This window comes from Camelina sativa, chromosome 9 (assembly GCF_030686135.1).
Source record: "Camelina sativa cultivar CO46 ecotype springtype chromosome 9, ASM3068613v1".
In the NCBI taxonomy this organism is placed as follows: Eukaryota; Viridiplantae; Streptophyta; class Magnoliopsida; order Brassicales; family Brassicaceae; genus Camelina; species Camelina sativa.
The window spans coordinates 28,362,969-28,388,821 of record NC_141888.1 but is presented as its reverse complement, the minus strand read 5'-3'; the positions used below and the strand labels follow the sequence as shown (position 1 = coordinate 28,388,821).

The window sequence follows — 25,853 nt, the reverse complement described above, 5'->3', positions numbered from 1 at the left end:
AAGTAACTCATATTTTCATTATCTTAGCTTTTCAAAATTGATAATTTTTTGCTGTGTTTTTTTCATATCTCAGAGAAAAGGCCGGATCAGCTTATCAAGCAGTTGATGCATAAGTTTGTTCTCGAGAACCCGGAAATCCCTGTTCTTCTCATATCCAATGATGTCCGCTTTGCCTCTTGCCTTCGAGAGTTGACTGCATCGAAGTATACCGTAATCCTCGCTCACGACAAGAACGCCGAGAAAGAATTGACTGGAGCGGTTGAGAAAACAATAGACTGGGAACTTCTGGCCAAGGGTGAACAAGGTGAGTTTATTTAAATCCTCGTGAAATTTTACTTACCAAGAGAATTGTGAGAAATTGTTATGATAATTAACCTACAATTGTGAAATTGTGATGATAATTTAGGTAAGCCGTATCAGAACTATCTGATTGAGGAGGATGAAAAGTATTTTCAGGCCACGGGTAAACGAGGTCCCCTGTATAAGGCAAGGGAACAAGAGAAGATGGCAAAGGAAGAAATACATAAGAAAAAGCTGATTGATATGGACAAAAAGTATTTTGATGCCACGGGTAAACAAGGTTAGTATCTAAGGATCCTCTTTTACATTACATGAACATTAACTTAAATAACCAATTAACAAGTGTGCTGATGATTAGGTACCCGGTATAAGGAGTGGGAAGAAAAGAAGAGGAAGAGGGAAGAACGTGAGAGTCCGAATAAGAAGCGGAAGAAAGGTAAAAAAGGTAAAAAACATGTAGAGGAAGAAGATGAAGGATTTGGAGGAGAGAGTAATGATTGAAGAATTTGATGATTGAATCTTAGTAGTAGTATCCTAGTAGGACTAGTATGTTATATTTCCGTCACTGAGTTTGTTTTTGTTTTTGAAGGACTAGAGACTCCACTGAATACACGATCATAAAATATTTTTGTTTTACATGCAATGAACCAAACGTAACAGTAGCTAGGAACCACGCTTGATAGAAATGGTACCATGCATCGACCACGTCACGAATATCCTTGCGAGAAGCTTCTGCATGTAAGAGCAAACCCATTGCATATCCTCAAATTAGTGTCTTTAACTTTTAATAATATTAAAAATAATATTAATTTAAGTTTAGATCTTCATCCCATTGTTTTAGGTTTTTATTCTCCCATTAGTCATCTTTAAATATGGGTGTCTTGATTCCAAACTCAATACAAAACTGAACACAAAACTGAACAACATTGATTTCTTGTTCTATGCTGAACACAAAATATGGGTGAATAATCACCACCGTTATTATTCTTCTTTCCTCCGTCGTCAGGAGCCACCATAGCCTTCCAAATAACAAACTCATGTGAATATGAGCAGCAGCACAAGTCCCCAACACGAGACAAAATTTGAATATATGTATGTATACATGTGCTAACACACAATAAATTCCCTACAACTCTGACGATTCACTACAAACCAAAGTCTGACAACGGCAATAAATAAATTATGCTACCATCACCGTTGCTAACAACCATTATAGAAGAAGAACCTACAACAAAAAAACATAAAGACATCATTACGACAGACTGGCCGTTTTATATGACTAGAAGGCACAAGAGAAAAATAAAATGAGGTATATGATGAAACCAGCTTGATGAATCCACATTAAAAACATATATACCTGCTGTCAAACTGCTGTAAACCTGAGAATCATCATCAAAGGTACTGAAGTGAAGACACAATCTTCAGAAGACAGTAGATCAAGTATGGTATTCAGACAAATCAACCCGTATACATAGCTTCAACCATCCCGTGCAATTACTAATCCTTAAGGCACCCATTAATACGAGAGTCACTGACCAAAACAAAAAACGTAGCTCATAACACCTGAAATATATATCCACCCAGAGAATGGAAGCTCCAAGTTAATTCCTAATTAAAGAGACAACCCTTGCATTATATATTTAAACTATAGATTATATGCAGACTGCAAACTCAGATAAGGTTGTTTTTAAAATAAAAAAATATTATCTTAATCATATTTATATATTTATTATCTTTTATTAATTGTAACCATTGTGTTAATGACAGCTGTTAATTTATTGAGAGAACCGTTATTCTTTACGAGAAGTAAGTATATTCTTTTGTTTAGGTTCCATGATCTCTTGCAACTTTAAGTCTATTTGCCTCCACAATCCAACATATCATCTCTTAAATAAACACACAACACCAACACTGCTAATTAAACCTACAAATGTATTCAATATTATTGTTTTTAATTTTTTTTTTCAAATTAGTATAAATACTTAAAAGCTCTACTAAAATGGGAGTTATATTTAGCATTAAATTAATTAATAAAAACAGTCCGACTTCTTTATTCCTCAATACAAAAATATGACGTTTTTCTCTTTATTCCTCAATACAAAAATATGACGTTTTCATATTTTCTTAACGTATCAATTTTGGAACTTTCTTTATTACAAAGTAATATTTAAATTTTTTAATTTGACTGTTTTCACAATTTATTTTTTTTGTAATTATTATATTATATGTTTTTAAAAAATTAAGTAATTTTGATTAACAATATTTTGGAAACTTTGCAAAAGATTTGAATTTATTGAAAATATATATAATATTGAATAGTTTGCAAGAAAATTCTAATACTAGTAAAAACTAAAATATATTGATGGCTTTGACCACAAAATAAGTAAACCATTACTTTTCTTTTTTGCAATTATTATGTGACAAAATAAACTAACTAACACAGTTATGATTAGGTGTTAATATGCAAAACATGAGTTAATAGCTTCCAACCATACCTTTTGGTGTTATACGACGTGAAGATTCCAAAATCGACGATGTACATGCTATGTACATTACGCATATGAAAGTGATCAAGAATTTCAATAAAATGTATGATTAAAAACCTCAAAGCTAAAAACCTAGAAAGATTATTACATAATACATATTTTGAATGGTTTGATTTTAATAAGTTTTAAACTGATTTTAATAATTTTGGAAATTTGTTATGAATTGTGATTAAAATCCTCTAAAACTCAATTTAAAAACATAAATGTAATTAAATCTTTGATTCCAAGGAAAGCTTTAGATTGGTAAGGGGAAATGCAGACCGCTGACAAGCTCATTGAAACCACTGAAAATCCAATGAAATGGCATGAGTTGGTTAACGACGACGACCTCCTTCCTGAGAACTTCTTAGCCAGCGACTTCAATGTTCCACTGTCACCTCCCTCTCCTACTCATCGGGATCGTCCTCTTACTCAAGTAAACGACTCTCGGAGAGTGATGGCCTATTATGATGTAGGTTCGTGTCCTGTTCTACCGTTTACTTCATCCTTGAATCTTAAGAAGAACATCGACGGCTTCCTACCCCTTCTTGGTGGTGTTGGTGGTTTACTACCCATCAAGGGTGGTTTCTTTGGCCTCTTAGAGATCGAGGCTTACCACAAGTCCATCTTTGATTCAATGATCAAGCCGAAGCAGCAACAAGAGCTTGCTAAAATATGCAATGAACCAAAGAACCAAGCTTGATAGATAGAAATAGTTTGAGTAAATTAGAAGCTTCTATTCTATGGAACAACTTCTTTTGGAGAGTCGATTATGATCTCTCGCAACTTTTAAGTCTATAAGATACAATCCAACATATCATCTATTAATAATAAACACACAACAACACCAACACATTAAAAGCTCCACTAAAAGAGGAGTAATATTTAGCATTAAATTAATAAATTAATAAATGATCTTACTTCTTTAATCCTCGATACAAAAGTATGACGTTTTTTATTTTTCTTAACGTATCAATTTTGGAACTTTCTTTTATTAATCTGACTACACCAAACGTAATATTAAATGTTAAAAAAAACTGTAATATTAAATATTTTGATTTGACTACATTTACAGTTTTTTTTTCTTTGTAATCATTATATTATATGTGATACAAAAATTTAAAGTAATTTTGATTAACAAGATTTTGGAAACTTTTCAAAAGATTTGAACATATTGAAAACATATAGAATATTGAATAGTTTACAAGAAAATTCTAATACTAGTAAAAACTAAAATATATTGATGGCTTTGACCACAAAATAAGTAAACCATTAATTTTTTTTTGGCAATTATGATGTGACAAAAAAAAAAGTTCAATAGTTTTGACTAGCTGTTTTGGAAAATTTGCAAACTGAAAAATATATAGAATATTGAATAGTTTGCAAGAAAATTCTATAAGTAATATATTGATGGCATTGACCACAAAATTAGTAAACCATTAACGTGTTAGACATAAACAAGGAAAAATATCTCAATCAGTCAATAATGAAATTTAAAGACTCAATAGATTTACCAAAATAGCCTTATCTCAAATTTACCAAAACACCCCTTCGTCTTCAACCTCTCTGACTCCTATTTAAATCCAACTAAACTCAACAGCTCGATTCAACACAGAGCTCTCTCTCTCTGAATCCAGATCTGAAAAACCCAAAACAATGGCGTCAGAAAACAACGGATCCAGTTCCGAAGCCGTCACCGCCGTTGGAATGCCGCCGTCTCAGCCGAGGAAGGTAGCTCTGATCACCGGAATCACCGGCCAAGACGGATCGTATCTGACGGAGTTCCTTCTCAAAAAAGGCTACGAAGTCCACGGGCTGATCCGTCGATCGTCCAATTTCAACACCCAGCGGATCAACCACATCTACATCGATCCACACAATGTCGACAAAGCTCTGATGAAGCTCCACTACGCTGATCTCACCGACGCTTCGTCGCTTCGCCGTTGGCTCGATGTGATCAAGCCTGACGAGGTCTACAACCTAGCTGCTCAGTCTCACGTCGCTGTCTCCTTCGAGATCCCTGATTACACAGCCGATGTAGTCGCCACCGGTGCTCTCCGTCTCCTTGAAGCCGTCAGATCTTACACCATCGACAGTGGCCGGACCATCAAGTACTACCAAGCCGGATCTTCGGAGATGTTCGGGTCAACTCCACCTCCACAATCTGAGACGACGCCGTTTCATCCCAGATCTCCATACGCAGTTTCCAAATGCGCTGCTCATTGGTACACTGTGAATTACAGAGAAGCGTACGGTCTCTTCGCCTGTAACGGAATCTTGTTCAATCACGAGTCACCGCGCCGTGGTGAGAACTTCGTGACCAGGAAGATCACAAGAGCCTTGGGAAGGATCAAGGTTGGTCTGCAGAGGAAGCTCTTCCTTGGGAATTTGCAGGCGGCAAGGGATTGGGGATTCGCAGGGGACTATGTGGAGGCAATGTGGTTGATGCTGCAGCAAGAGAAGCCAGACGATTACGTTGTTGCAACGGAGGAAGCACACACAGTGGAAGAGTTTCTTGAGGTGTCGTTTGGGTACTTGGGACTCAATTGGAGAGACCATGTTGAGATTGACCAGAGGTACTTTAGGCCAGCTGAAGTGGATAACCTCAAAGGAGATGCTAGCAAGGCAAAGGAAGTGTTGGGGTGGACACCACAAGTAGGGTTTGAGAAGCTTGTGAAGATGATGGTTGATGAAGATCTTGAGCTTGCTAAGAGGGAGAAAGTGCTTGCTGATGCTGGTTACATGGATGCTCAGCAGCAACCTTGATTTGATCAACAATATACAAAGAGGAGGAGGAGGGAGGGGTGTTTACATTAATCAGTTACATTTCGTTTTTTTTTTTTTGCTTTGATGATTGTTTTTTCTTTTTTTCGATGTTTTAGTTTCTTTGTTGCTTTTTAAGTTATCCAATTTGCTTTCCCCTCAATGAACTCATTGAGGATATAGCGCAGTGAATTTTGTATGAAAGAAAGGGCGAAAAGAATCTTATAAAACAGTTTTTGTTACCTCTCTTCTTCTCTATTCATGAATCTCTCTCTAAGCGAACTTTAAACAGAGAGACAGACTCTTTTACTCTCTACCCTTGGAACTGGCTCTTAATCTACAAAACACAAACATTGCTTAGATATATCACTTACTCAGAACATGAAGCATTTGACAGAGAAAGGGATATCAGTCAAAGGGCAGGTTCAAGGCGAGGCATTTGAGAGAAAGTGTGAAGCATTCTTAGTTCAGTGAAAATGTGACACGCAAGTAATTGCATGGACTTTGCAACCGGAAGACAAACACTAGAGCTTTTCTCATTGAGATGTCTGCGTTACGACTCTCGTATCACCTGACTCTAAACAGTTAAAGGGCACAAACATATTTTATATGATTTTTGCTGATTGCTATTTTAGACTTGGTATTGCTCAATCTCTCAGTCTCAGACCCAAATCAATTTACATTTGTGAATGTACTTCTTAGAGAAGGCACACCACTTTCAATTTAGTGCTCAAGAATGAATCCCTTGGATTTTTGATACTCCATTTAATTACAAATTAGAGAGCGACAAAACACTGCGTTTCCAAAGGCTAGATTTCTTAGGACGGGGTCTAAGTAAGAAGTTGAGGCCAAACATTTCCTTGGACGCCAAATCCATGTCCACGAACCCCATGAGCTTTCCCACAACGGAGGCGCTCTCTCGGACATGCTCCATGTCTTTGCTCTCTGACCAGACACGATGCGCCAGTTGGAGCCGCCTGTGCTTTGTGTTCAGCCCAATGCCCCATCTCAAGAACACGTTCTCTCTCTCTTCTTTCGTCAGTTTCTTCTGCATCAGCTGACTCAGCTTGTACCTCTCCCTGTTCAACGCCCTCAGGCTATTTTGTTTCACGGCCCAAACAGTTAAAAAAAACGAATACATTCTTGATCTAAACAGTCAAATAAAGGTATTGTGCTTTTGGGTGAATATACTGTATATACCTGGACATTGATGTAAGGGTGCGTCCATTTTCAATAGCCTTGCTATTGTGGGTAAAGGTTTCTCTGATGTACTTGAGCCTGCGGAGTTCTACCTCCATGTACAAGCAATCTTTCTGATCTCCTCTGAATAGAAGGAAGAAGTAACTTCTGTGTGACAAGGAAACGTTGCAAGCATGCCATAGCTCTATTATCTCCATCTCGAGTCTCTTGAACTCCAACGGCCAGTCCAATGGCATGGTTAAATAGTCTTGTATGGGGTCAACAGCAGCGTCCTTGAAACTCTTTGACGATCTTAGAGCCAAGAACTTTTGCTCTATCTCATCCATCTGCCACATGATAGAGGTGGTCCTCAAAATAAAGACAATATTTAAAGGTCGTATCAAGTACAGGTAAACGAAAGCAAGCTCTGCTTGACCAAGTTAGTAAAACTAACCGATAGATGAATGATTCGCTTGTCCCTTTGAGGAATAGTCTCTTCACCTACGCCTTGGCTGAGTGAAGTTCTACCACTTGTCTGGCGTGCATACACATGAGATTTAGAGGGAGAAACCTGTGATCCATTCTGTGATGACTTTCTCTTATTAACACCATCTAAAGCAGCTGGCATTCTTTGGGTGGGGTTGAACTCTTTCTCGAACCAAGTTGCTGGCATGCTCATCCGGCTAATATGCTTTGGCAATGGCGGCCTCTTGTTGTTGTACGATTTCAGGTTGCTCTCAGCTCTTTCATTCTGATACCAGCCTGGTGGTCTGTTAGCATCTATCTCAGACACAGAAAAGAACGAGCTCGATACAAAGCTTGCTCCGCAGCTTTGGCTTCTAGTAAGCCTCAAGCCTCCTGCCGTTTGTGAATCTCTCTCAAGATTCCTAGCTAGAGGCTTTTCAGGAGACGGAGTGACAAAATCTTGATCTGTAGGGTCTCTTCTGAGGTTAGAAGACTGATGAGGAAATGATTCGTCAGTAAGTGACAAAACACAGTGTGGAGAGACTTTGATGGGTTCACTTTTTTCCGCTGATTGGATAGAGACACTACTGATTTCCTTTACTCTTTCATCATCTTCTTCTTCTTCAGTTTCTGTTAGTGGTCTTAAGTTCTTTGACTCAGGTACACATATTGGAAGTGCACTCACAGCCTTGCACCGGTCTGGAAGCAGGTTTGGCTCTGGATACATGGTGATACAGGGACTCTCTGTTTCTATGCCTCGAAGTTCCGTGCACGGATATTCAGAATCTACCTCACTTGGTTCGTCCATTTCATGAAATCGTTCTTCCTGAACACGAGACTGATCTGCAGATTCCCTCTTGCGACTGTGCGGTTCGTTTTTACTTTCTGCCCCACGAATATTAAGTCGAACTTTAGTGAATTTCCCAGGAGTTACAAATGGAAGGTGTTGGGCTGGACTACTTGCACCAGAATTTAACCTAAAGTCTGAAAGCTGGAATACATTCTCGTCAGAACCATGCTCGGTTGATTGTGGGGACATCATAATGGATGCTCGCGCTGATAGAGGGCTTTCTGGTGTTATATTTAGAGACTCCCATGAACTACGCACCCGCAGCTTGGGGTACTGACGTCCCATAACCACCTGGAGGAATACAAAAACAATATAAATGGGGCTTTTGCTAAAACTAAAAAAATACAATTAACGTACATTTGTCTGTTCTGAGTCTGTTGATAATATCTCTTTTTGTGGTGCTTCTCCAATTATCTGTTGAAGATCCTCAATCCGAGAATACGCCCGCTCTAATTCTTGTGCTAGTCGGTATACCTCTTTATGTAGCTGTAAGTAATGAAAAGAACATAAAGTCTCTATTGTGAATATCTTATCAGATCACCAGTATGAATGAGCTACTAGTAATACAAACGTTGGTTGTCACAAAAAGATAAGGGAAGTGAACTCTCATACAGCAGCTGGTTTGTAGATATGCTGGCAGGTTGATTGAAGTAAATCGCATTACCTTTTCGATTTGGAGGTCTTTCTCCTTCAGCAATGCAGTTGTGTCAGACACAACAAGAGCTTGACGAGGGCTGCTCAACTGACTCTCCAATTTAGCCAACTCTCTCTGTAAATGTTTAACCAGAGCTTTATCAGACATGACAACATTGACTTGTGCATTTGTTGTCACCTCCTTGGCACAGCTTGCGAACAACAGTGTATTTCTTGATTGCTCAACATGTATTCTTGCAGGACTCAGTGTGCAGATTATGGAAGTTCTGGCGTTTCCTCCCAAGGAAGTCTGAAGTATCCGTGTCAGCTTGGAATCTCTGAATGGAATGTGCCCATTTTTTCCTTTACTGCAGTAAGCTAGCCACATAATTTAGTAACGTAAAAAGACCCCATTTAATGGAAAAAGCATACGTTAGATGATAATAATTTCAATCTGATAATAAGTAATAACTTGGTAAAGTGGTGCTACTGGGCCAAAGCCCTATATTTCAGCTTGGGAACTCAACTCTCAAAGACAATGAAAAGGTGCTCAACCATTTTCAAATACAGGGAAAGAATAAAGAGCAGATGAAGGTGGCACACAAGTCAGAGAATTTTCATTGAAGCTAAAGGTGCTACACAGGCTAACCTTAGCTTTCGAATGACAGTTCCTAGTGTTAGTAAACTTCGGTTTATATGACCACCTTCTTTCAACCTTGTGCCAGCAGATAATGATTGAGATGCACGTTCACTTCCAGCAAGATCAATGAAATTCTGCAGGATAATTAGTTTATCTATGAATCTTTTGGTTTAGGATAATACAAGATGGAAGATTCAAAGTACATACCACTGTTGCTGTGAGTGTACTAAATTTATCATTCGCCAAATATTCACGTGCTGTGCTTTCAACTGTCTGTAAAAGATAGCAGTCAAAAGTAAGTTCCCAAAGGCAGCCTGAAGACTGCAGTGTTGCATCGTTAATCTAAAACAGCAAAATGCCTTACCAATCTCAGAATCTGATGAGAGCGGGAACTAACTTCATTTAAAGCTGTCTCTCCAATTTGTCGTTGAGCTGCAATGATTAGATGATACTTAGTCAAACTTGCGACCAAAGCATCAAAGATATTAATTTAGATACACATTTGGTAAATCAATACCAATACAGATTGATAAAAGCTCCTTAAAATGATTCCAGTCCCGCAGAGTTTCCTCCGTGAGCTTCTCAACAACGGTCCCTTTCTGTCCCAAAGTAAATGACCAGTAAAGTAAGATTACGCATAACCAATTCCATAGGATGCCAACGCCAACATTTACCTCAGGATCATCTAGAAGTCTGAGGGGACTAATATCTGTACTCAAGAGGTCTCTTACAGACTCATTGTAGATCTCCATGGCTGAGAACTTCAGAATAAATGCTCTTTCCTTGTGCTGCAGAAAACACATAAAAATTGAAAAGGGTGACAGTTACTGAATGAACTGGAAATAATGTGGTAAGATAACTATAAAGACTATGAAATTGTTAACTTTACCTTCTCAATGTAATCATATATATCGGCCAAGGCGTAATCAGTAATTCCAGTCATAGTGTATGTCTTCCCACTGCTTGTTTGCCCATATGCAAAGACACTAGCTGTAACCATTTGTATTAAGCATGAGTCAAAAGTGGATAAAGACTGTAAAAATAAAGCAGTACGAGACATTCCTTACCATGAACCCCATTAACAACAGAGAGAGCCACTTCCTTCGCCCCTTGATCATACACCTCCCTGGTACAACACTCAGGGCCAAACACTCTGTCTAGAGGCATACGAAGGATCAGTAAGATAGAATCTGAGGATTAACTTTTAATCAAGAAGCTGAAAAAGTGAGCAAGCCTTACCAAATGTATACGCAGTGGGGTACATAGAACGCTCGGATATAGAAAGATGGTTCCTGTATAAGACCGTTTCATCATTGATGCATTCCCAGTCTGCCACATCATTCCTAACCCTTTCTTTCACACTTAATGGCCTCAGACGAACAGAAACAAAAATCTTCTCTTCCCTACCACTTGGTCCTTGCATCTGATCTTCTCCTAAACCCATCTTCACCTGTCACCTCCCTTCACGCATCCTACCCCAAAAGAGACCAGGACAAGAACAACAACAATGTCATACATATACAGAGAGCGAACAGGAATTAAGAGGACAAACTCAATCACTGAATATCATGAGTCTAGTTTAGTCAACTTGTATATTTTCATGTCTCTGACTCTATCTACGTGTTTCTATATCCAAAACATGTCAGCAAAGAATGACACCAAAATAAACAACAACAACGTGGTTCGTTTTCATCATTGTCTGAGACATAAACAAACGAACTTTCATAATAAGATTGTGCAGAGGAGGATTTGGTGTTTTCTAAAATGGTCCCCATCCTAAACAGTCTGTCAAAAAAAGTTTCAAGCCTACGCAGCTACGCTTATATTTTTTATTCCAGACAATCACACAAAGACCAAACTAAAGAAATCAGTTACCTCCAAAGAGATTAGTTATTATAATAATCACAGCCGTTTCTGCAGAATATGTTCAATGTGGTGCCAAAGACTCTTTAGTAAACTCCATGTGCAGTGAGATGAAAACAAAGCATTTGACTAACTTACACCTGCCTACATGAAAACAACAAAGAACAAACACAAATTTAGCCGTAAGATCCAAGAAAGTAATTATAATTATAATTATAATAATGAAAAAGGCAATACGAGGCAACAGCACTAATCATCAGATTTTTCTTAATTCTTTTCAATAGTGTGACATTGCGTCGTCGGAACCGAAGTTTCCCTAACAACAACACCGGCTCACACGACTCACAGTAACAACTTCAAAATCAACGAATCTCGCAAAAAAATTCATAACCAAAACTACGAATCGAGGAGAAATTAAAAGAAGAATCAACAACGAGGATTGTTTCACCTACGAATCGACGAATGATGTAGGGGAAAATTAGAAGAAAATGCGAGGAGATGAAGAACAATGGCGGAAGCGGAGGTGAACAAGACGGTGTTTCCGACGGAGGAAACAGCAGCATTAAGGAAACGATGGGATTCGGAGAAAGCAGAGAGATTATCTCAGGCGACCTGTTTCGCTTAGCCTACAGCGATAAAAAAATAATTCAGGTGTTTCAAAAACAAAATTCGGAATTGTGCAAGCTGTTTAAATCGTTTATGGCTTCTTTTTTCTTTTTCTTTTTGGGTTTTGTTCATTCGTCATTGGTGAAAATTAAGGAATTAGCTAAAGAAAGCATAATTTAGAGACCAGGCTAATGATTTTTTTTAGTATACTCTCTCTTGTTGTTGTTTGCTGGTTAATTAGACTATTTTATTTTATTTTTGAACGAAAATTAGACAATTTATCTAAGATCTTTTAATAAGAAAAAACAAATGTCTGTCTCAATTTATTACCCACAGACTTTCTTTTAATAATAAAGAATAAGAATAGTATTTTTAGGCCATTTCTTTATTGTTCCAAAAAAAATAATAATGCACATTGATTTGGATTAAAGGGTCCGGAGAAAAATTATAATTATCTAATACTTCTTAGGTTTAGCTTTAAGTGATGTTTTAACAAAAAAAAAAAATATTTTTTGTTTTAATTAATGTTTTCAATTTTCTATACCAAAAAATGTATTTAATTTTCTTTTAACCAGTCATATTTTATATTATATTTTTATTGGTTGAATTTATTTTATTAAATGGTATTTTTATGAAAAAACTAAATTAAATAAAAACTATATATTTTTAAATTGATATGTAATCATGTAAAAACCTTAAACATCAATTAAAATAAAAGGGAATAGCTAGTAATAATATTTAAGACCAGCATCAGTCTAAAGTTGTTGATTATTTACATCATTAACATCACCTATTGGCTATTTGATGAAGACACTTTTTTTTTTTTTTTAATCTTTATAGCACATCACATCATAACCACAAAAGAGATTATATGATTTTTCAAGCAACTGTTTGTACAGTAATATCATCATCATTATTTACTTTGTTCGAGTTTTTAAGCTATTGAAAAACGAATTTTGAGTTCACTATTGATGAGTTTACATAAATAAAAAAATATAAAAAGCAGAGCACATGAAGGCATGTGCGTTTGCTTTTTCTTACTAACATCTAAAGTACATATAAAAAGTGGTTTGATTAAAAAAAATATCGTCTATTGACCAGTCGTCGTTAAACCAATAATCCAATCTAGTCAAAGTAGATAATAATATTAGCGTATATTTATATTTGAAACGACTAACCTTTGCGATGGCCAAACTTTTTTAAGTTTTTTAAAACGTTCAATAAATTGGAAGGTACACTGCACAAAAACATTATATATAAAAAAAAAAAAAAAAAAAAAAAAAAAAAAAAAAAAAAAAACATTATATATGTAGATACTAAAAACAAGTATTTAATCGTGACGCTGACAAATGTTTTCATCTAAAATGTGTTTTTAATTTTTTTTGGGAAGATATACATAAAGTAGAGACAGAAATACTAAATAAGAGGGTCATGCACATAATGAGGCCATGGACCAAACCAAACCAAACCCATGCAGCGATAGTTATTATGAGACAGCACATGTTTGAGGCGATGTTTCCTATTTTTCATTTAACAAAGATCGAGTCTATTAATAGTTGTACTACAAATCATACTAATTTCCGGAATCAACGAAAAGCAACGTCATGATTAATACAGTAGTAACTTTTTTGTTCTCTATCAATCAATAAGTAAAGTTCTTTTTTTTTATGTTAGTCACTTTTCATAAAGTAAAACATTATTTTCCCATCTCATCTCAATGTCATTGCGGGACGATCTCAAATTTGAAATGAATAAATTAGTCGGCAAGCGCAAGTCACAAACTTGGCAAAATAACAACTCCAAGACCAAAAAATTGTCATATCACTCTCTATGTCACAAGAAGATGATGCATTTTTCTCTTTCTGGGTCTGTTTTGGTTTAATCCGAGATAACAATTTGAGATTGTTGCGACCCAAAAAAGGGGAAAAGAACAGAGCTAGAACGACGCTACCGGAGGTAACTTGAAGCCACCCAAAGCAAAAAGTAGCTTAGGAGCGAAGACATGACCTCGAAACCTCTTGGTCCTTTGATGAACGGTGGGATCACAGATACCATCAAGAATGTCCCAACCAGCCACGAGAAGATGAAAGCTCCAGTCCTGTTTCACAACATCAATCTGATCAGGTGCGAATTTAAATCAAGAAGGTAGCAGCAAATGTTTTTATGATCTAGATCAGCTTTATTACCCGTAAAGGAAAGTCCAGAGCTTCTTCTTCAGCCTTTCGTGGATGAAGTAAAAGGTAGCTATTAGTGATAACGCAACCTGAAAGGTCGGTCCTTCTTCAGTAGGGAACAAAACAGTTAGAACGCCAAGAACTGCAAACGTGACTGCTGTTTTGACAAGGACTGCAGTGGCAGGAGTTTGGAATCTTTCGAAAACAAAGTTGACCACTTTGGACTGCCTCACTTGGCGGACCTTTTTCGATATGTCAATCTTCGGGTTTTTACGCTCATGAAACTTCTGCATGATAATCTTGTCGTGAGCTGATTCGATTGCATCAACACTGGGTTTGTGCCCTGCATATTGCTGAATGAGAAAGTTCCTCGCCCCTTGTATCTCATCCTCTGAGGCCATCCGGCTTATCCCAAGCCGTTTATATGGGTCTTTCACATTGATCCGAGGGAAGACAGCTGAACCTATGAAATTAACTGGGAACATTAATCATTTTGGCTTGAATTATTGCTGTCAAGTTCAAGTTTTGAACTAAGAATTATACATTTCACTGCTAGCTAGCTATTGCTTCGTCTATTGACAGCTAGTTCAATTCAAAAGAACCAAACTATCACTACTAAGTTACACAAAAGCACCCAACTATCACCACAAAGGAATACAAAGCACCGTTTACAAGCTTAACCCAAGGTTATTTTGTAATGAGTGGCCATAACTAGAAAGCTTAAACTAGCATTATGCAGAGCTCAGAATAATGTATTACCAGTTGAATCATCTGCCATATCACCAAAGGAAGCACTCATAGCACGGACGATCATAGCATTGCGTCGTTGTGTAGGAAGAGCCAAACAAGAACTGTGTAAAAGAGCATTTCAGAATTCAGATAACCATGAAGAAAGAACTAGCATATGCTTATTCGAACAACTGCCCCCCCCCCCCCCCCCCCCCCAAAAAAAAAAAGAAAAACACTACCTTTTAAGATTACGCAAAGCTGAGTTTCGATTATCCAGTTTACTTAGAACAGTAAAAGCTTGAGAGCTTCTCTGAGTTGTGCCAAAACGATCTGAACGCCATCGAAGGTGAAATCTGGGCGGAGTAACAGTTAACCCGGACGCATTCATTTCTAACTATACCGAAGCTTTCCTTCACACCACCAACCTCAATCCCTAAAATCAAATAAAAAAAAATCAGGCATAAACCCTAAACCAATCGCCAATACTACTACTATGCATTCCAAATCCAATTAGCTCAGATAGAAACGAATAACTAATATAAAACGAAAGAGAAATCGGAACTATTTGAGAATTCAAGTACTCGCATCCCCATGGATTGAACCAAAAGCCAATTCTCAATTAAAAAGCAGCTTAGGAGTTATTCATAAGTCGAAACGAAACGGAAGGAGAAGAGAGTCAAAAGAAAGAAAGAGTACCAGAGGAGAAGAGACGTATCGCTGATGAATACAATCCACAATTCCACTTCCCCTTTCCTTCCCGGAACCATTCACAAAACCTTTGTCACGACTCACGCAACGGATAGAAGAGATATCGCACAAGAAGAAACCTTAGCTACACCAATAACTTATATAAAGCTTAAGTCAATACTTGTCAACAATCCGTCGTAGTCTAGCTGGTTAGGATACTCGGCTCTCACCCGAGAGACCCGGGTTCGAGTCCCGGCGACGGAGTCTTTTTTTGGTTTTGTTTTTTCCAATGTCATTTTTAAAATATTTAATATAAAAAAAATCACAAACAACTCAACTCAACTAATGAGGCTATTGCGTATAGTAGTATAATAAAGTAGACTTACACCCTCTAAGGAAGCTCTATCTATCTGCCATGTGGCACCTCTTAATTTTTTGGTTTTTTTTTTTTTTTCTCTCATGTTTAAGCTAATTATTAATAGGCTGTAAATGGTTAATGGGTCACATAAATATATCGACTTCCTAAAGCAAAACTGATGATATCTCACAGTTCCGTCTTCTCCTCTTTCGCCCCTCTCTATCTTCCCCACCCCTCCCCTCTTATCTGTTCAATTACCGCTAGAAACCCTAATTAATCTCACCTCCATTTTCATGGTGTTTCGTTGACCAACAAATGAGATCTTAAATCAATGTTTTGTTTGTAAAATGATTACGTTAACGTTGTTAAAAATCGTAATATGATATGTGAGTAATTGAGAAACACACTCTTCTATTTTTGATTATTATCATCTAATTTAAAAATATATAGTTATTTCATATTCGATTTGTTTGTGACATGTGAGATGTGACATATTGTCATGTAATTTTCTTTTAAATTTATTTTGTGGTCTTTTTTAAATATTTTCTTACCTAATTATTTTATATATTTTATATTATATAATATTTTCTAATTTCAGTTACTCTCTCCTTACTGATCTATTTGGTATTTATTTTCTTAAACATATAATATTTATTTTTAAGTAAACCTAAAATACAACATACTTAATCATATATAAATATACACTTTAGTACTAAATTGTAACAGAAATTACATAAATTATGAATTGACTATTTGTTTTCTCCATTCACTTTCAGTTAAGTACCCTAACAATTATAATTATAACTCCTCTAATTTAATTTTTGAGAAATGTAACTTCCATCACTTCTTATTCTATAAATAATCATTCTCACATCCTCCTCCATCATATCTCAAATCCTAATTTTTTTTTGTTTCTTTTTCGTTTTAAACGTTCTTGCATTGGTTGAAAACTCAATGAAGATTATATTTTTATATTATATAATATTTTCTAATTTCAGTTAATCTCTCCTTAATGGTCTATTTGGTATTTATTTTCTTAAACATATAATATTTATTTTTAATTAAACCTAAAATACAACATATTTAATCATATACATTAATTCATACTTTAAATATACACTTTAGTACTAAGTTGTAACTAAAATTACATAAATTGTGAATTGACTATTTGTTTTCTCCATTCACTTTCAGTTAAATACCCTAGCAATTATAATTATAACTCCTCTAATTTATTTTTTGAGAAATGTAACTTCCATCACTTCTTATATCCTATAAATAATCATTCTCACATCCTCCTCCATCATATCTCAAATCCTAAATATTTTCTTTGTTTTTTTTGTTTTTTAATGTTCTTGCATTGGTTGAAAACTCAATGAAGATAATATTGTAATAAATTTAATCATAATTTTTTACATTGTTCTCCATTTTATTTCTTCTTGCTTTTATGTACTTCTTTCTTTACTTTAAATGTTAGATTATTTCTTACATATTCATATATATTTATTTGATTCTTAAAAATATGTAATGTTCTAACTTCTAAGGAAAGAAAATTTTGTAATATAATTATGAAATATCAAATCAATTTTTCTTAACTCTCTCTTACCTCTAACAAAATTGTAATACATTTTTAAAGAATACTCATCATTATATTTAGTTTCTGATTAAACATATAATTACATAAAAATCATTAAGCTATATTTATTTAATTCAAATATGTACTTCAAAAGGATTTCTCTATATAAAAACAATATAATATTCTATTTTCTATCTAGCTTTTACTACAAAGATAAAAAAATTATAACTAAATCTAGCAATATAAATTAAAATGAAGGCAATATAAAAAAGAGACGTAAAAGTAAAATTAATCTTTGGAAATTGTATTATAGAGAATAATTCCGTTTCTCTCATTTAATACTTTAGGTTATGTGTTAGCTTATATGAAAAACTTAAATTAATATTGAATATCATAGTTACCTTTCATTTTATCAATTTTTTTAACCTCAAATCTTCAGAGAAACTAATGAAAATTAATATTATCGAAGTTAAATAATAAAAAAACAAAGAAATTCAAGAAATATGTATGTGTTATTATATTTAAATTAGTTATATATTATGAATTTGTATGATTTTTTTTTAAATGTAAATTTCCAAAAGACATTTAGATTTAGATTTTTTTTTTTTGCTTTTTATGATTATTATATAAAATTAAATTAATTAACATCTATATTAGTATTTTTGCAGCAGTTTTTGCTCAAAAATACTTTTTGGAAAGTTTTTACATTTAATGCATTGATTTTAATATTAGTTACCAAAAATTCAAAATTAATTATAGGTAAGATTTTTTAAAATAAGGAAATATTTCTACCTTATTCAAACATAAATATATGATTCCCTTTCATTTTTATTTAAAGTTATAAAAAAGTTTTGAAATATTTTATGATACATTTAGTTAATAAAAATTGTGATTTTTCCTGTATATGATGTAATTCAAAATTTCAAAAACGGACATATATTACACAATAGATGAATAAAAAATATGGGTACAATATCCCACATCGTCAAAAAAATTGTGAAATGGTTTAGAGTCGTACTTTAAAAGAGACCAAAATGATTCTGAATACAAATAAGTAGAAAACTTGATTTATCAGGCATTCAAACTTTAGAACTTTTATTTGGTTTATTCCGGTTCTTTTTTTTAAAGATTTTTAAAAGGTTTAATATGAAAAATATTTAAAACTTTTTAAAAGTTAAATATGATAAATATTATACTGTAGATACACAATAAATATTAAAAATTAAGATGATATAGTGTGAGTTAAAATATCTCGAGACGGGGTTATATAGCGGGACGGGGTTAAATAGCCGGACGGGGTTTATCGATATTTATATAAATTAAAAAATATCATTAATTCGGTATTACACGGGTAAAACATCATTTCATTATTTTGTTAACACTATCGATATCAGAGAATAGACATATCTAATTAAATTGATTAAATAAATATTATGTAAAAAAAATTATATTGCGGTATTATATGATTTATTTAACAATTATTATATAATTATAGCATATTTAACCAACAAATACAACTTATAATTTAAGTATTTTAGTTAAAATAATTTTGTCCCGCGGTGTACCGCGGGTCCTAATCTAGTAATTTATTATATATATAACAATCCGCGTATGCGCGGAATATAACCTAGTATCTAATAAATGGATGTAGTCATAAAGTCTGAATAAATGGATAAAACCAGAATAACTGTTATTATATAACCGTGATAGGAACTAGCCAAATGTACTCCTGTACAACACATTTGTAGTTTTTTGGTATCATCCATAGTTTCGTAGCTTCTTGTGACGTTAGATTTACAGAGTCTGATGGAAGATCTTGAACCCCGTCTGATGGAAGATCTTGAACCCCCTACAAAGACATTGATTGATATTCCACATGTGAGAATCTTCGTTCATTCAGTAGCATATATAATACAAGACAAATTAATTTGAGCCAATTTTGTCTACAATATCATACAGTGGATGAACTTTGCAATATTAATATGTATGAGCAAACTCAAGAACGACATACCTCACTGGTAAACATCATGACTAGAACAAAGTTATAGTGGCTATATGACCATTCTTCATCACCTGCAAATATTTTAACCCAACATAAATTTTCACTTAACAATTTGCATTTATACAACAAGGATCACAATTTACTGATATAAGGTTACTAATAAATTCTTCACCTCAAAAGCAACATTCTGATAGCCATACACATATGTTGATCCAAAAGGGTTGCTCGTTGACCCCTGCGTCTGAATAGCTGCTGGGCCACATTCCCCGAGTATTTCCTAAAGGTGAAAAGCCAGGTTTCATAAGAGAAATGTTTTACTCAATTTGTTCTGATTCTTAGTTTTATTGATAATTCAATTCAGTCACATATTATGCTGAAAGTAACAAAACATTTCATCATTTCCTCAATGCTTCCTCACCAAGGTTCTTCCCATTATGCAATAGGATCCCGCAATGGTGGGATTGGTTAAGAGATTTTATACCAATAAGAACTTTTAGGGACAATTGTTCAAGGCCTAACATAGACTAGCTTTATCATTCAATTCTTGTTATGTTTATATCACTTTGGTCTGAAGTTAACTTACCTTAACCTGATCCCAATTAGTGCTTGGAGTGATCTTGTTTCCACCTCTGTTTGCTTCTGCCGCATCCTCCCCAACTGCAAAGCATCAAGAGAGCGTAGTTTTGTTGGAAAAGTAAAACAGCATATATCTGAGTAAAGCATAATTGACTGACATGAGCTGCTTCATTTGCATTGCGTACCAGGAATCACAAAATTGCACTTTATGTATGAGTTGAAATCAGCATGACCGGGATAGTTGGTGTGAAGAACAAACTTTTTAACTTTGTGAGTCTGCAGAAAAGGTAGAGTCGTGAATAAAGAAAACATATGAAGGGAACATATAACTTTGATGCGTTTCCTACCTCTCCGTCAAACAGGATATCCAAACCGCGAGTGAAATAGTTGTAAAAGTAATCCCCACATATAGTTGTTTTTGGCCGTGGATCTGAAGCGGAATGAATAACCATTTGATCTACCTGGAGAACAAAGGGCAATTCAGAATTAGAAATCTAAATGTCCAATTGGGCATTGAACTGACAGATAATGCAGGCACCATAGTAACAGAAGCTAATGTAAGTATCTGTTCACCATATACAAACAAGTTTAGAGAGTCACCTGCTTTGGGTGGATCCCACATGGTCGACCTAGTTCAGTCCATACATCCTGCTCAGAGCACGAAATAGTTAGTTCCAAAGAAGAAGCTCGATAAGATAAGGTACACATTTTACCTGTGGTGATGCACCAAAAGGCATATGCTGGCCTCCAACAGTAAAGAATAGTTCCTTGCCAAGCTGCATAAATATTTAATTAAGTCATGCAAAGACGGCTACTGCTAATTATGTTAGACTAAGAGCTATTAAACACACACAAAGGGAAAGTAACTATCTGAATATAAGCCAAACCTTGACATGGACCTCTTCCATATACAAGCTGCCAGATGGCAAAGGAGGGACAGATGCTCTATCCATCAGCTTTCCGACACCAACTTTTTTGTCACTTGAGTTGTCATATATAGAGACCCGGCATGTTACTGGTGTGGTGCCATCTGGAAACTCTAATGGTAGTGCCGCTATGCATAGGAGAAAATAAAGTGTAGGAAGTTAGGTATCAAACAAGGTAATCAACATAACAGATTTTATCTGGGCAAGTAAACTATGTGAGCATACCTTCTCCATCATGGCAGCAGTCCGTGTATTGGTTAGGAATTGGAAACTCGAAGGATAACCCCTGCCATAGTAAAAATCTTAAACATTGACAGAATAATTCAAACATTTACGGAAAAACAGTGTGATCAAATTTTATTTCTTGCTCACCGGGTAGAACAGAGAATATATCCCTCTTTCTTTATCATAAATCCCAGGAAAGGTTGGTCCAAAGAGTGCATACACAGCAACAAAAGTGGCCAGTGTTGATGGACCCCTGAAGTACAAGCAAACAGACAATAGTTACAACAGTAAATTACACCAAACCCATAAATTACTATTCCTTGACTCACCCAATCATAGAAGTGGCGTAGCGCATTTGAAGCCGCTTAACATCAAATATCTCAACAAGGCGTAACCTCTGCAAACAAATAGGAAGAATAATAAACTAGAGTGTCTCTTTGACAGACAGAAGAAGACAAAGCTAAGGTTGTTCCATTTAACACTAGTCAAATAACAATATTACTCAACTGTAGGTAAAACATGAAGATATTGTTCTCTACTCTTGAATAGTTGTATCCAAGAGTTTATAGAGCGGTGAAGTTGGTTTAATCATACACATGCAAGAACCACAGCATCATCAAGAAAAGAATTGTACCTGAGACCAGGGATCAAATCGAAGATGAAACCCATGATCTGGAAAGCTAATAACAACATCCATTTTCAAAGGATCCTGCGGAGAGGTAACAGAATCATAGAAAACCCACCACAGAAATAAGATTAGATATGATGAAAAAAAATGGCAAATATTAGCAACGAATTAGTACAAACCTCGTCGTAGTATTTAACATGAACAACATCGTATATGTTAGGTTGCTGCTCTATCTGAGCAAAAGCTTCACAAATCGGCATTCCTGAAAACAACACAACGTATGATCGTCGGTCAAACTGATCGGAAGACGAAACAGTATGTTAAAGTGCTAACCCAAGCTAACACAACGTTTGCTAACACTACAGATGATCCAACAGTTATCAAACAACGCAGCAATTTACCGAATATTCAAACCAAAGAACTTCATCGCGATGTAATCAAACAATTCCCAAAACAACACGCAATCTCCGATCGCAAAATCGATTTTGTTATCTTCCAACTCCAATAGACACAGCGTATATGATAAACTCTGTTTCGAATCCTAGAAACTAAAGGAAAAGTAGCAGAGATTACAAATTTGGAGAGAATTGCAATTACCGATAGTGAAAGGTCCGATGCCGACGCCGGGACGGAGATCGAACACGGTGGCGCCCATGGCGGTTCCTTCGCATCGTCGTCTAGGTCTTTGCATCACTAGTTTATCGCCGATCTTTGAGTAATCCTTCATTTGTTGGATTCGGTTTCTTGAAGAGAATGAGAATAGTTTTTTTTTTTTTTTTGGATTTCTGAAGTTCTGAATTTAGTCGGGTCCACTTTAGTTCGTCTCGTACATTTTCTTTTTAAAAACTTTTGCTTCACGGGTTTCCGGGTCGTGTTTGGGCTGTTGTTGACCCGTCCGTGTTTAGATCAAAATATACGCATAGTACTACTTTCTCACCAATTAGCACGCTACTACACACACCTAATAAACTTATGAGAAAATTAATTTTGCTAATGACCATTCAATCTAACATAATCATGGTTGGTTGTACATAAATTTTGTTCAATTATTTATGAAAATTTTGATCTACCATGACACATCGTTTCAATGTTTTTGTTATCTCTCATTGATTCAATTTGTTATAAGCATACTAAAACAGTGTATACATACTTTTTTCATTTTTTTTGTTTGAATCTTTGAATATATAAGTAATAGAAATCTATTCAACTTCGTAATAAATTTTCACGTAGTCGAAAAAATGTTAGTAGTTACGTCACTTACCAAAAAATGTTAGAACCTGAAATCGAGATATGACCTTGTTCTGTGGACACTTGATACTGCATAATTTGGCTGCATATTTTAGTAGTTACATCACTAACCAAATTTTGAAAAATGTAGGAAAGCATGAACCGTGTATGGTCATGGTGTATTATGCATAATGCAGTTTTTTTTTTCATTCCTGCCAAAAGACATATATAATACCGTTTTCTACCAAATATATGTCTTTTTTCTTTTCTTTTTAACATACTCAAGATCACACCGATAATTGATTATATAACATTTCGTATTTCGTATTGTCTATGTAACATTTTGGTATTAAAAATTACGAAAAGGATATATAGTTTAAAAGAAAATATGAAAGTTCGAAACTTTATAACAAAAGGCAAGTCTAACATGCACGTGAACAATGCCCAACAAAGGTACAAAGACCTGGCTATGATAACATGTGACTGTGGTGAATGAAGTTACAGAATTTATGCATAGATGACCAAATCATGGAATATCCTATGGGATTTACACTCCTTTGGGCTACATTTTATGTTTTCCATAAATACATGTTTTGGGGTACTTGCTTTTCACCCTTGGGATTCCATTTTGTGTGAAAAAATGAAGATATAGAACTGGTGACCCCCCAAAAAAAAGAGGGTACTTTGAACATTTTGAGAGACAATTTATATTATTAATTTATTATCATGAATGCTTGATACCTTGGTTGAATTCATACTAGGTACCCAAATTGTAGAGGGTTATTTGCTAATTAACTTTTTTTTGTACGAAGTCATTTTATTTGGTGGAATGTTAACAAACTAGATATTCACCCGCGGTACACCGCGGGGATATATTGTCGTTTAAAAACTAAAAAAAAATCTTTATTGATTATATTACATATATATATATATATATGTAAATAATATTTTTTGTATTTGTTGAATTAACTATAATTATGTAGTGTATAATTTCGATTTACTATATGGTGTGGTTTATTATATATATCCTTAATGTTCATTAAATTTTATTTAGTCAACAAATAAACTATTTTTTAATTTTTCTATTTCATTTACAGTGTAAAGATAATAGTATTACAGAATATATTATAAATTTAAAATATATGACTATAATATAATTTGAATTTGTATTATTTGTTGTTTTATTCCTATATTATGTAAGATTTTTGTATTTAGAGTTGTGCAAGTCGATTAATTGATTCTTATTATGTAACACATCAATTGATTCTTATTAGTATTGTTTGAAAATTTTAATATTAGTAATATATTAGCTTCTAAAAACAATTCAATGGAAAAAAAGAAAAAAAAATTGGGCTTGTTCGGGCCCAAAAATATTGGTCTGATGTCTTAATTGCAAGATGTATAAATGAAAAGGGCTTGGACCATGATCTGTTAATAATATATAATTTTCAAACTCAATCCGATTTTTAGTTTTAAAAATTAACTCAATGGCAATCTTGTAAATAAGTGGCAAGTTTAGGATTTATTTCATAATTGTACTTAAAAAATGTATATATAGATTACATTGTTCTCGCATCAAAGATTTTCTTTAGAACAGACGAGAGAATATACTTTACCAAATTTAGCGCTACAACTTTATGTAGGTACGGTTTACGTAAAACTAGATTCGGACCCGCACATACGTGCAGGTTGATTTTAAAAACTAAATTTACTAACACATTTATAATTTATTACGTACATGCGGATTATGTTTGTAAACATATTTTTAATAAATGTTATTAACATTCATAATCCAAACTTTTTTTGTATCAGTTTAGTATTTGATTTATTTTTAATTCGGTTTAGACAAAAAATGATCAAATTTGTTTTTGTTATCAGTAAAAACAATTATATTAAAAAATAGTAACAGAAAGATGGTATGTCTAATTTAGGACATAAAATCCATCATGTCCTGTATATGTCTCATAACTATGGTTGATTTTTTTTTTTATCTATTATAGAACATAGTTTAATGTTTTTTCTTTTTCTTTTGAATATTGTTTTGACATTTTTGTGTTAGATAAATTGAAAAATATGTTACATAATATATTGGAAGCATTAATTTATTTTAATTCTAACATGATCCTGGATTTTGATTTTTGAAAATTTTTAATCTCATCTTATTCCTCCTTCCATCCTGTTTCCGTCCCATTATTCTTTTCTCATTTCCTCAAAATCATGTTCCTACATATTTAGCACACAAACACGTAATAGTTTGATTCAAAACAAAATAAAGTATTTGATGAAGAAAAATAATTTCTTTGAAACATTCAGTTAATAGAATCACACATACATTCCGTGTCAGTTAACATTCTTTTATCTCTTGTTTTGTACATGCTTATGCTAGATAAGCTGAAGAAAAAAAAACATATTTAAAATACTGTTGTTTTACTTTAGTTGTAACATGTTTTCGGATCCGTACATTTATGCATTGATAAAATGATAAGTTATAAGTAGTTTCAAACGTATGTATATCTTAATTCAGTATCCAAGATTTAAACATATTGTATATATGTAATACATATGTTTGAAATCATAATATAAAATCATAAATATTGTTTACAGATATCTCACAATATATAACCAAATTATATTTTTATACATATATACAATTTTGTACTTAATTGCTCGATTTTAGTAGATACCGATTTAAATTATTTCTATAAACATTTAGATGATTTTGTATATTAGGTAACATCATAATTTGTTGTTTCCGGATATATCTCAAAATATAAAATCAAATTAAATAAGTTTACATATATACAATTTCGAAATTAATTGCCCAAACATATACATAAATATCAAAATTATTGTTTCCTTAAATTGTTTACGCAAAACTACTAACCTTTTTTAAACAGGAGTATGGAAAACAGCTCTGAACAGTT

At 34.2% G+C, this 25,853-nt stretch overlaps 5 protein-coding genes and 1 non-coding gene across 12 annotated transcripts; 3 read left to right on the top strand and 3 right to left on the bottom strand.

Annotated features, from left to right (window-relative positions):
• The first annotated feature begins 2 nt into the window (after positions 1-2).
• LOC104715540 (uncharacterized) lies at positions 3-1,044 on the top strand. Its single transcript, XM_010432935.3, has 3 exons — positions 3-304; positions 407-580; positions 659-1,044. The coding sequence occupies exons 1-3, from the start codon at positions 106-108 to the stop codon at positions 799-801; spliced, it is 516 nt and encodes a 171-aa protein (XP_010431237.2). The 5' UTR covers positions 3-105; the 3' UTR covers positions 802-1,044.
• A 3,354-nt stretch (positions 1,045-4,398) lies between these two features.
• On the top strand, positions 4,399-5,832 carry LOC104711656 (GDP-mannose 4,6 dehydratase 2). The gene has a single exon (XM_010428359.2). It carries the CDS (start codon positions 4,482-4,484, stop codon positions 5,589-5,591), a length of 1,110 nt encoding a protein of 369 aa, XP_010426661.2. The 5' UTR covers positions 4,399-4,481; the 3' UTR covers positions 5,592-5,832.
• A 359-nt stretch (positions 5,833-6,191) lies between these two features.
• On the bottom strand, positions 6,192-12,139 carry LOC104711655 (kinesin-like protein KIN-7G). 6 transcript variants are annotated; one of them, XM_087467188.1, is made up of 15 exons: positions 11,667-12,139; positions 11,231-11,362; positions 10,595-10,827; positions 10,423-10,512; positions 10,245-10,345; positions 10,030-10,143; positions 9,873-9,954; positions 9,720-9,787; positions 9,563-9,628; positions 9,365-9,489; positions 8,747-9,083; positions 8,440-8,568; positions 7,222-8,373; positions 6,789-7,114; positions 6,192-6,685 (listed from the first exon to the last, which is right to left on the bottom strand). In XM_087467188.1, the coding sequence occupies exons 3-15, from the start codon at positions 10,797-10,799 to the stop codon at positions 6,358-6,360; spliced, it is 3,123 nt and encodes a 1,040-aa protein (XP_087323314.1). In that variant the 5' UTR covers positions 10,800-10,827; positions 11,231-11,362; positions 11,667-12,139; the 3' UTR covers positions 6,192-6,357. The 6 variants fall into 6 exon arrangements, with proteins under 6 accessions (XP_087323314.1, XP_087323317.1, XP_087323315.1 ...); XM_087467191.1 differs by having other exon boundaries at positions 10,423-10,508; positions 11,667-12,088; XM_087467189.1 differs by having other exon boundaries at positions 11,671-12,088.
• A 1,424-nt stretch (positions 12,140-13,563) lies between these two features.
• On the bottom strand, positions 13,564-15,693 carry LOC104711653 (protein CHAPERONE-LIKE PROTEIN OF POR1, chloroplastic). 2 transcript variants are annotated; one of them, XM_087467194.1, is made up of 5 exons: positions 15,424-15,693; positions 14,967-15,160; positions 14,758-14,849; positions 14,011-14,461; positions 13,564-13,922 (listed from the first exon to the last, which is right to left on the bottom strand). In XM_087467194.1, exons 2-5 carry the CDS (start codon positions 15,113-15,115, stop codon positions 13,772-13,774), a joined length of 843 nt encoding a protein of 280 aa, XP_087323320.1. In that variant the 5' UTR covers positions 15,116-15,160; positions 15,424-15,693; the 3' UTR covers positions 13,564-13,771. The 2 variants fall into 2 exon arrangements, with proteins under 2 accessions (XP_087323320.1, XP_087323321.1); XM_087467195.1 differs by having other exon boundaries at positions 15,309-15,507.
• Positions 15,606-15,678, top strand: TRNAE-CUC (transfer RNA glutamic acid (anticodon CUC)). Its single transcript has one exon. It is a non-coding gene; the product is annotated as a tRNA-Glu (tRNA).
• Positions 15,694-18,993: 3,300 nt separating the features above from the next.
• Positions 18,994-22,584, bottom strand: LOC104711651 (PHAF1 protein At3g51130). The gene is made up of 15 exons (XM_010428352.3): positions 22,300-22,584; positions 21,882-21,964; positions 21,709-21,783; positions 21,404-21,471; positions 21,222-21,327; positions 21,075-21,135; positions 20,811-20,977; positions 20,637-20,699; positions 20,524-20,571; positions 20,271-20,384; positions 20,109-20,199; positions 19,931-20,004; positions 19,520-19,624; positions 19,357-19,418; positions 18,994-19,194 (listed from the first exon to the last, which is right to left on the bottom strand). Exons 1-14 carry the CDS (start codon positions 22,427-22,429, stop codon positions 19,377-19,379), a joined length of 1,227 nt encoding a protein of 408 aa, XP_010426654.1. The 5' UTR covers positions 22,430-22,584; the 3' UTR covers positions 18,994-19,194; positions 19,357-19,376.
• Positions 22,585-25,853: the final 3,269 nt, after the last annotated feature.

What these genes read in the sequence shown, in the direction of transcription:
- LOC104715540 (XM_010432935.3), top strand. Translation starts at nt 106, where the DNA reads ATGCATAAGTTTGTTCTCGAGAACCCGGAAATCCCTGTTCTTCTCATA. An exon ending in TCTGGCCAAGGGTGAACAAG is followed by an intron (nt 305 to 406) that starts GTGAGTTTATTT and finishes ATGATAATTTAG; the next exon opens with GTAAGCCGTATCAGAACTAT. An exon ending in TGATGCCACGGGTAAACAAG is followed by an intron (nt 581 to 658) that starts GTTAGTATCTAA and finishes GCTGATGATTAG; the next exon opens with GTACCCGGTATAAGGAGTGG.
- LOC104711656 (XM_010428359.2), top strand. Translation starts at nt 4,482, where the DNA reads ATGGCGTCAGAAAACAACGGATCCAGTTCCGAAGCCGTCACCGCCGTT.
- LOC104711655 (XM_087467188.1), bottom strand. Translation starts at nt 10,799, where the DNA reads ATGGGTTTAGGAGAAGATCAGATGCAAGGACCAAGTGGTAGGGAAGAG. An exon ending in GACTTCTAGATGATCCTGAG is followed by an intron (nt 9,955 to 10,029) that starts GTAAATGTTGGC and finishes ACTTTGGGACAG; the next exon opens with AAAGGGACCGTTGTTGAGAA. An exon ending in CAGACTCAGAACAGACAAAT is followed by an intron (nt 8,374 to 8,439) that starts GTACGTTAATTG and finishes GTATTCCTCCAG; the next exon opens with GTGGTTATGGGACGTCAGTA.
- LOC104711653 (XM_087467194.1), bottom strand. Translation starts at nt 15,115, where the DNA reads ATGAATGCGTCCGGGTTAACTGTTACTCCGCCCAGATTTCACCTTCGA. An exon ending in GCTTTGCGTAATCTTAAAAG is followed by an intron (nt 14,850 to 14,966) that starts GTAGTGTTTTTC and finishes TCTTTTACACAG; the next exon opens with TTCTTGTTTGGCTCTTCCTA. An exon ending in CTCTGGACTTTCCTTTACGG is followed by an intron (nt 13,923 to 14,010) that starts GTAATAAAGCTG and finishes GTTGTGAAACAG; the next exon opens with GACTGGAGCTTTCATCTTCT.
- LOC104711651 (XM_010428352.3), bottom strand. Translation starts at nt 22,429, where the DNA reads ATGAAGGATTACTCAAAGATCGGCGATAAACTAGTGATGCAAAGACCT. An exon ending in CTGCTGCCATGATGGAGAAG is followed by an intron (nt 20,978 to 21,074) that starts GTATGCTCACAT and finishes TCCTATGCATAG; the next exon opens with CGGCACTACCATTAGAGTTT. An exon ending in CTAATTGGGATCAGGTTAAG is followed by an intron (nt 19,625 to 19,930) that starts GTAAGTTAACTT and finishes TTTCACCTTTAG; the next exon opens with GAAATACTCGGGGAATGTGG.